Source organism: Cynoglossus semilaevis, chromosome 9 (assembly GCF_000523025.1).
Source record: "Cynoglossus semilaevis isolate Cse_v1.0 chromosome 9, Cse_v1.0, whole genome shotgun sequence".
In the NCBI taxonomy this organism is placed as follows: domain Eukaryota; kingdom Metazoa; phylum Chordata; class Actinopteri; order Pleuronectiformes; family Cynoglossidae; genus Cynoglossus; species Cynoglossus semilaevis.
In genome coordinates this window covers 2,150,165-2,159,552 of record NC_024315.1, presented here as the reverse complement: position 1 = coordinate 2,159,552, position 9,388 = coordinate 2,150,165, and the positions used below count along the sequence as shown (strand labels likewise).

Here is a 9,388-nt window from a genome sequence, read left to right as displayed (position 1 = left end):
GGCTTCAGTTAATATTTCCACTTGTACACTTTAACCTTAAAACATTCTGCAGCTCAGGCTTGACTCTGTGTGGGATGAGTGTGAATGAAGAGACTTTATTGGAGCACAACAGTCCAATAACAGAATAAGGCAGCGAGCGGAGCCGGCGCCGCAGCTTCAGGCCTTATCACGGCGCCACATGCACTCTGTCAAATATGTGAGTTCTGTGGTGAAGTATGACCCAGATTGTTTTAAACTGTTGGTCTTTGTTCTCTCATCTCAGGAAGGATTATGAATAATGCATCGTGGCACAGACTCCAAATTAACACGGAGGTCAGATAAGCACAGTTCAATTTGAATATGAATCCAAGGTTTGAAGTTTTACTGGAACTAGCATATTTCATGAGCTTCTTCTAATGGTGTTTACTTTGGCGGTTTAAATGACTGTATGGCACAGAAGGAGAAAAGTTTTTTTTTTTTTTTCTTCGGCTGCTTGTTCTTCTCCTCCTTCGACTTCTGCTCCCACGTCAGTTATCGTCAGTCGAATGATTTACGTTTTTGACTCCTGCACAGTGAGAACAATGTGGATTTGAGTGAAGCCGTCGTCTGCCTCCTCTGCTCTAATGATCATGGATGACCCCACCGCTGTGGTTATTTTTCTTAGTGTCTTAAATCTAGGAACAGATGGAGCCGTAATGGCTTTGTTCTTTAAAAAGCTGAAAGACTAAATGTGAACAATCATTTCTTCAGAGAGACAGAGAGAAAAGTCAACTCCGCTCCCTATAGGAGAAGCTTTTTGGCACCGTCTTAGAGATGCAGCCGTAGCAGTCGAGCGTGAAAACGTAGGGGAGATGAATAGGAAACAATTATCCTTGAAGTTTTGGCTCCAGAATAGCAATTGTCTTTGTTTTTGTTTATACATTAACGCTACTGTTGTATCATATTAATCAGTATAAACACGTTTTGTTTACTCTGAGCTAGAAAATTGACGAGTTACCTTTTCACAACCGAATAATCTGACAATAAATTCGAAATCGCGTTTACACGTCATGTACGTCGTCGTCACATTGACAGAGGACGAACCTCAGACACAGACCTGTGGTGACCATGTAACTCTCCGTACGTTACTAGCTTTGGCTCATGGGTAAAACACAGGGGCCACGTGTTCCATCAGCTCTCAGTGAGATGTTCTTATCTGAAGTCACTTTTTTACTTTACTAGTTTTTGCGACAGTTTCATCCTCCAGGACGGACGGCCAATCAGAGGTACAGACACACACTTTCAATTTTTCCTCAGTTTACAACGTCCTCAACATACATTGTTTTGTGGCGACGTTGCTATTTCCCATAAATGTATTAAGAATTCCGCGTTAAAACATATTTCAGATTTCTTTTTGTTGGAAAATAAAGTTCTCAGAGTCACGGACGTAGTGAAAGAGGCCGTGAAGGCGGCAGAGAGGCAGGTGACAGAGCGAGATGATGGCAGATGATCTGCAGTGGCAGCGTGGTAACCACTGTCACACAACACACACACACACACCCGTCTGTGTTGCTGTGTTGCCAAATACTGTAATTGCATCAATTTTGACAAAGAGGTTTATTGAAAGAACGTATCCACCAGAGAAACACATTCAATGGGAGGATTCTGTTATTATTCTGTAAAGCTGTCGAAATAACTGATCCAACCGTGCGCAGAGAGAGGATGAGGCACCGACTCAACATTTAACTGGACTGAATTTTCAGTCATCATAAACACTGATGTGTCCGGTTATCGTCGCAGATGAAATGGGCTCTTTCAGAAACAAAAGCCCGTCAACGACGGGGATATGGCTGGGCTGTGCACTGGCTTAGGTTGGCACCCTCCCCCCCCCCAGGTGATGCAGTCTGAACCTTTTTTCAGGAGTGATTGCATAACTTTTATAAAAACACCCACACGCCGGCTTTAACACTGTAAATATTTCATGTGTTGAGGTGAATGTAAGTGAAAAAACAAAAGAATTCCTGCAGAAAAAAAGTTTTATTTCCATGCCTTAATTCTTGTGAAACAGTTCAGTGAGTAAAGTCTGACTAATGATACAATCAGAGGAGTAAATCACCACCATGCTGACAAAGGTTCTCGTGTACCAGAACAGAACTGACCCGGGGAACTTTTCCACCGTTATCTCCTCTTTCTGCTGACAGCACCATATTCAAACCTTCAAGCAATTTTAACAGATTCGTGCTCTCCTCAGTCCACATCAGGGAGGTAGGCGTTGGTATGATAAATACACGTAGGCTCCCTTTAATGGAGGCTCGGCCCTTGCAGTTTGTTAGGCTGGATTTTGCAGCAGTAATAGAATTGCTTATTGCGGCACTAACTCAATTACTCTGGAGAGCCCTTATCATTTTTTATGCGGCGTCGGCAGCGAGCGCTAAGGCTCCTCGGCAGCAGGATCATCATCAAGCTCCCATTCGCTGGTGAATTTGGACTCAAAGGAGGTGCGCTTCTGGAGGAGCGGGCTGAAGGAGGAGTAATTGAATTGTTTGTTGTTTGTTGTGGCTGCTTTTGTTGCTGGCTGAATGTACTGCGATAATAGAGAGAAGCTACTTCATGTAGGAGTGTGTTGGTTTTTCTCGTCTTTTTTTTTTTTCCACTTTCCCTGTAAATAGACGCCGCTCCTCAGCTCACTCTGGAGCTCGGTGTTGTCTTCCAACCACTTCCTCTGAGAACATCACTTTCTCCTGCAGCCCGCGCCCCTCCCGTTTGTTTGTCTCCTCCATGATAACTTTTATTGTTTGCTCTTTGCTTGTCTTCCCTACAACAGACAGAACAATTTGTTCACACACTTAAAGACGAGCTGGTCAAGAGTGCACTCCTAGCCCTGCACGCCGCACAGCCTGGGTACGTTTCCAAAAACCAGAGGCAAAACCCAGTGCAGACGGGTCAGCAGCAGGGTCACACTAACTGCGGCCAGAACCACAGTCCGGTCCAGGATCTCCCGGGCCACAGTCCAGCCACATTAGTCAGTGAGAACACAGCGGTGTGTAACAACGTGGAAGGATCACAAACCACATCGATCAGAGAAGGAGGTCCCCTAACTCTGAAGCACCAGGACTCAATACCACACCAGACAGAGTTCGACGAGGAGGAATGGGTGAGTTCTTAAAGGCGCGTCTATTCACGGTGGAAATTTATTTAAGCACATTATGACAAACTGTTGTTTTTACTGCCGGCCCTCACTTGAGAGTGTACGCAGAGAAGTAAGCTGTATTACAGATAAACCATTTTTATGGCACATAATCTCTGGATCCTGCAAAATTAAGACTGCACGCCAAACGTCACTTTTTCATTTTAATGAGAGCCTTTTCTCACCAGAGTTCAACATTTCATCATGACAAACTGACTGTGCAGTGTAGTTGTCCATACTAAATCCAGGCATTTGCTCCTCCTTCCATTGAAGTGTTTATGACTGGTTGTGTCTGTGCATGAGGACGGTGTCTGCGGCGCTGGCAGCGGGGATTTATCACAAACGCTGCTCACCAGCACTTAATTATCTCTCAAAAATAATTCCCCGCAGTTAGACATGTTTAGATCTTACGATGCGAGGCAAGAGAGGCTAAAACAAACACCACTTTACAGCAAACGTACACTTGAATCCTCTTCTTCGTACTTGTACAAACACAGATTTGCTGGTTGGAGGTTGGTGTAAGAGACAAGACGGAAAAAAAACTCTGACATTATTCTCTCAGTATACACTCAGACATTTCCTTGAATCTAAAGTCGGGTTTTATGTTTTTTTGGTTCACATTTGGAATCGAACATCAGGGACTGTACTGGATGTAAGAGCCGGACTGCTGACGTCATACTTTGGCTTTTTCAGGACAGAGTGTGGGCCAATGTTGCCAAGTGTCTCAACTGTGTAATCGCCATGGTGGACAAACTCCAGGAGGACGACAACAGTAGACAGCAGTCGGCGCCGGAGCAGCAGCGTGCTGATGTCATCACTTCACACAACAACACTGGTAAAGGTCTCGTGACTCAGCGCAGCTCTGGGAATGATGGCTCCGTGTATGGTACAGTTTGTCCGCCATGTTTGACCTTTAACACTATGACAACTCTGATTTTAACTTGAGAAAAGCGTTAGAAAGAAAACAACTGGATAAAGTTTGAGTATGATGAGGTGTGCTGTCAGAGAGACCGATGGGTTCGGGATGTCGTTACATCGGATTTCTTACAGATGATATCTTAACCTGTGGTCAGAGTCGGGAGCAGGTGGAGTAAGGAAAAGCGTGTAGCTGTGGTGGTAGGAGATGTCGTGGTGTGATGTCAGAATGTCTGATGGGTTTAGGAGTTTTTTACAGATGATATTTTTTAACTTGCAATGGGAGGAAGCGGGTAGATGAAGGAAAACTTGCGGCCATGGAGTTCTGCACTGCAGAGAGGAGGCGTGAAGATCTATAAAAAATATATATATTAAATATATATGTGTGTGTCAATGAGAGTGACGTGAAAAAAATATGAAGATGAAAGAACAAGAGGAAGAGAAAGTGGAAGAGTGAATTATAATGGATCAACCACCAGTTTCAAGTGTCAGTTGTTTGATGTGTCACAAAGGCGTAGAAACAAAGGGATATAACAATTAGAAGAAGTCGTAGAACAGTCTTAAAGACAGTAATCTGTCGATTCTAAGAACAGGAGTCGGTGGCTGAGCCGCAGCCAGCTGATGTCATCGCTTCACAACAACAACAACCCTGGTGTGGGTGACTCCTGTGAAAGAGGCTTTATATATGGAGCAGTTTGTCTGCCAAACATGACCATTAACACCAGGGGCCGTTCGATATTAAAGTTGAATGATGGGAACTCGCTGGTAACCAATCAAATGTGCAATGTTCTCCTACCGCTGGAGGAAAACGTTAGAAATAAAAAATGGGCGGCAGCTCAGAGGCTTCACACACGATCGTCCAACCTGTTGTTAAATTGAATGTATGTTATTCAAGACATACATAACTATTAAAAGGTTTTTGTTTTAAATTAGTGGCACTTTGGCCCAGAGACATCGTCTCTGTCATTGGTGTGGAACCCCAGGGTTCACCTCCTGGCCAAGTTCGAATCCCGGTTAGGGCAGTTGGTACCTTCCAGTGGACTCACCACCTGCAGGAAGGGTTAGGGGGGTTGGTACGGTGAAATGTGATTTGGGTGGCGACTGCTGCTCCTGCGACCCGGTAACGGATAAGCGGCTGAAAATGGATGGATGGATTTTAAATTCACCAAATTCCACCCCAATCCATACATATAACTGATTCATGTCCTCAATAATGTGGGCGGAGCAATGGGGCTAGTCGTCCGGTCGAACTGCACCTTTAATTTAAGGGACAAAACCCGGACCTACATATGAGAAAACTGTTCAGAAAGTTCTGAAAAAACAGTTTCTAAGAGTTCCCTCCTGTTTGAGCCAAGGGAACTTTTCCCAAACTTTAGCTGACGCTACAGAAGTGTTTCATGTGCACAGTCCGTCAGTGTTGACCACTGGCTGAGAGTCGTCCCTCATATCCAGTGAAATCCCGACTAAAGCTTATCCACACCAGCTCCCAGTCTCTAACAGATGCCAACTGGCACTCGCTGCAGCGAGGACAGCAGCAGCAGCGAGGACAGCAACAGCAGTGAGGACAGCAACAGCAGCGAGGACAGCAACAGCGAGGACAGCAGCAGCAGTGCTGGTCACTTCCTTCATATTGGTCTGTGTCTCTGCAGGTCCATTTGTCTGAGTGAGCCGTCTGTCCACTGAGATCAAGGACATCCACTGAGGGCCAAAGCTTAAAAAGACCAAACGTACAAACATGTCCACATTCATTAGGACGGTGGACGATGTGACAGCGAGCGCTCATCTGCCCGTTCAGAGACAAACATGACAAAAATAATGAGACGGCTTTAATCTTCGTGCAGAGCCAAGTACTGGCTTTTATGACAAGGTGTCGTGGGAGTTTAGAAGTCTGGACAGGTGGGCTGTGAAGAGATGACAGCTGGGATACTGCTGAGGCAGTGTTTGAGAAAATGAGATAAGACATGATTTGTCTGACAAACGATGGGAGTCTTGAGGTTCTGTGCTGGCTTTGTATTAAACTTTGTGTGTGAGAGAGAGAGAGAGAGAGGTTGGATCGAGAAATCTCAGGGTGAAACTCAACTGATCATTTCTTATTCATCACTGCCCCCTATTGGTTACTCCGTGAATAGCGATAAGTCTGGTAAATGAAAGCAGACAAAGTGATGGCCACAGAAGCAGTATCTGACCTATTGATTACAAAACTAAACCTGCTTCTATCTAACTGCAGGTCATTTGGAGGAACTAAATGTTTGATACAGTTTTTATCCAGTCGAGTACGTTCAATTGTGTACTTGCAAATACCAGGTAGTAATACCTGTTTTTTGGATTTGATAAATGTACAGTGAACTGGAGGGTCGCGGGGGTTGCGTATGTTGCACAGCTGATGACATCACAGTGAAGACACCAAGCGGGGAAATATAAATATAAAAATATAAGCCTTTGACATCCATTTATTTACTGTGACTACGTTTCATGAGTGTCGTTCAAACTTTTGCCCTTTGTCTCCTCTGCTCCATATTTGTCCACAGGTGATTGGAGGGAGCAGCTGAAGCCTGTGGTGACCAGGTTGAAGGAGTGTGTGACAGAGGTGGTGGAGAAGGCCAAGAAGGCCATGACATTTGTTCTCCTACAGGAGGCGGTGTGCAGCATACCACAGGGTTTCCTCCTTCAGCAGAGGAGAGACGTGGTCTTCAGTCAGGCAGTAGGAGTCGACGCCGTTGTTGGAACTGATTGGAACTGTTTAGGGTGTTTAGGGTTTAGGTGCAGCTATAGAATATAACATTGTTGTTATAAAACGTTCACATCAGTAAAATGTTGTCTTCACTGACACAGGATCAGTAGCAGACCTTCTCCACATGTTGGATCACCATGGCCTTACATTAACATGTGTTGGGCTTCGATCTTTGATCTTAAGCAAAGGTCAAAGATCAAAGATCAAATGACTAATAAACATGTTTCAGGCTCCAAATATATGGCCCGTGGGCCAAAACCGACCCTCAGAGGGGTTCATTCTGTCCCACTTAATGAATTTTGAAAGTGAAAAATGGACAAACACTTCATGCTGGTTAAATTATATTTCACTAAATATGAAGCTGTTACGATAAACCTGCACTTATTTGCATGAAAACATGGACTTATGGCTGTTTATTGGTTAATTATGTTATGATTGTACTGGTCCGGCCCACTCGACCGCTAATCCGGCTGTATGTGGGCCCCTGAACATCCACGCTCTGTCATTGCTAACTGTTTGTATGAGAACGTCTTGAACATTTATTTTCCACTAAAATGAACACGTTGCTGCCAACACCGCTGGCTGGGACGTACAGTGTGATCTACAGAAGCGGTCTGACCTGTTGGTCTGAGAGCACATCGGCTGTGTTGTTGATTATATGTACCATTAAGCTGAATGTACCACTGATTTGCTATTGTTCCTATGGGCTGTGTGTCTTCTCAGCTGGCAGCCTTGGCCTGTGGTTTCATCATGAGATTGTACGCAGGAATGGAGGACAAAGGATTCCTGCAGCAGCTCCACCTAGTGGGCCTGCTGGCCCAGTTTGAGAGCCTGCTCAGCACCTATAGTAAGTAACGTCAGAGGTACATTAGAGCATGACACATTTCCAAACATCAGGGTTGGGCTTTCTAGAAAAGGGACAGTGATGAAAGGTATAGAGCAGATATATTAAAAACTCAAACTGTTTTGGTCATTCCTCTACTCACCTGCCGCTGTCTCCCCGACCAATGTCTTGGCAAATTACATTTCAAATTGTATTTATTTATATAAGTAATGTCATATTTTATAATAAATCAAAATTAATAACATCAAAGAACACAAAGTTCAAAAAGAAGAGAGAAAATAAAGTTTTTAAAATGTCTTCTGGTTTGTCGCTCCCCTATCTGTCATGTCACCATTTCCCACCAGAGGGCCCCCCACACACACACTTTGAGAAGCAATCAGAGTTAAGTATATTGTCATAATATATAATTTAATTTATAACAGAGTTTACTTTATAAACCACAGACACTGTAGTTTTTAAAGTATTTAGAATTCAGGATTCTAAAGTTCTGGCACCGACTGAATCTTTTTTTTCCACTCTTGTGTCAAAAGACAAAAAAGAAAAATCTTGTAAAGAAAGCCTCGACCTTGAATGACCTTGATTTTTTTTTTTTTTTTTTTAAAAACCCTTCCAAACCTTGTGAAACAAAAACATTCTTCTAGTAATACATATGTTTTGTGTCTGTTAAGGTGAAGAGATCGGAATGCTGGAAGATATGGAGGTTGGAATATCAGACCTGCAGCGTGTTCGGTTCAAGATCACAGAGGCCAAGACGGATGACCTCAGTGACCTGCAGCCGTCAGTGTGTGGCCAACGGTGAGTCATCGTCCTAGTTCTGTTTGTTCACTGTTTACTGCACTGATGTTTACTCTCACAGTGAAGTGAAGGGCCAACCATTAAAGACGTGTGATTTGACCCTCGGTTTTTCTTTTCACTGCAGCAAAGTGTTTACCTGACAAAATCAAAGACTGATGGGAGCACAGCTCCCACTCTTAAGCCGGGGGTTATTTTCTTTCTTTTTTGTTATCAGACAAACGATTCAAATGAAATGCTGACAAATCTGGGAGTGAGCAGTATTCCTGGATGCTTCAGTGAAGCAATAAGGAATCTTTATTTGTTCAAAACAGAGAGGAAATTCACAGGAAAAGATGACGGTGAACGTCAAGCAGAAATGCACACATTCAGCCAAATTCAATGAACCCTCTTGTCTTCCCTTTAATTCCCTGTGTATTATTTTACCATCTGTTGTGGCCTGTCTTCAGTGTCAAGTTCTACAACTTCCGAACGGATCAAATTCACACAGCAGCTTTAAGGTGCCTGGAATTTCTCCTGATCTGTCTCTTTTGCCTTTTTTCTCTTTGTTATTTCTGAACTCCAGCGACCACTTCACTGTCGAAGTGCCGTTACCCAGGCTGCTTTTCCAGACCTTACCGGAGGAGATCAGAAGCGGGAAGCTTCTACATATATTCCCGGTGCTGTTTAACGTGGGCATTAATGAACAGCAGACTATAGCAGAGAGGTGAAGCTGAAACCTATGAGAATTACTGTGAACATATGAAAACACACATCTCTCTCACACATTTCTCACACCCTGGAGGAAACCTCGTTGCGTAGAATAAACCGTTTCATGTTTCATGTCGGTCCAAAACATTCTAAAAAAGTTTTTCTTCCCAGGTTCGGGGATATCTCACTGCAAGAGAGAATAAATCATAAAAACTTCGAGCTCCTTGAAGCCTATTATAAATTATTGAGTGAAAGTATGCCACAAGAATGT

General features: G+C 43.7%; 1 protein-coding gene across 4 annotated transcripts in view; it reads left to right on the top strand.

Annotated features, from left to right (window-relative positions):
- The window catches only part of inpp4b (inositol polyphosphate-4-phosphatase type II B), a 121,084-nt gene that overhangs the window by 107,395 nt on the left and 4,301 nt on the right, over positions 1-9,388 (top strand). For 3 of the 4 annotated variants that reach the window (XM_025058211.1, XM_025058212.1, XM_025058213.1), the window contains 7 exons: positions 2,783-3,112; positions 3,839-4,031; positions 6,589-6,761; positions 7,515-7,638; positions 8,304-8,430; positions 8,993-9,133; positions 9,289-9,386. In XM_025058211.1, the coding sequence (XP_024913979.1) occupies positions 2,783-3,112; positions 3,839-4,031; positions 6,589-6,761; positions 7,515-7,638; positions 8,304-8,430; positions 8,993-9,133; positions 9,289-9,386 (1,186 nt within the window). The remainder of the gene's footprint in view (positions 1-2,782; positions 3,113-3,838; positions 4,032-6,588; positions 6,762-7,514; positions 7,639-8,303; positions 8,431-8,992; positions 9,134-9,288; positions 9,387-9,388) is intronic. The other variant, XM_017035536.2, reaches the window with a different exon arrangement.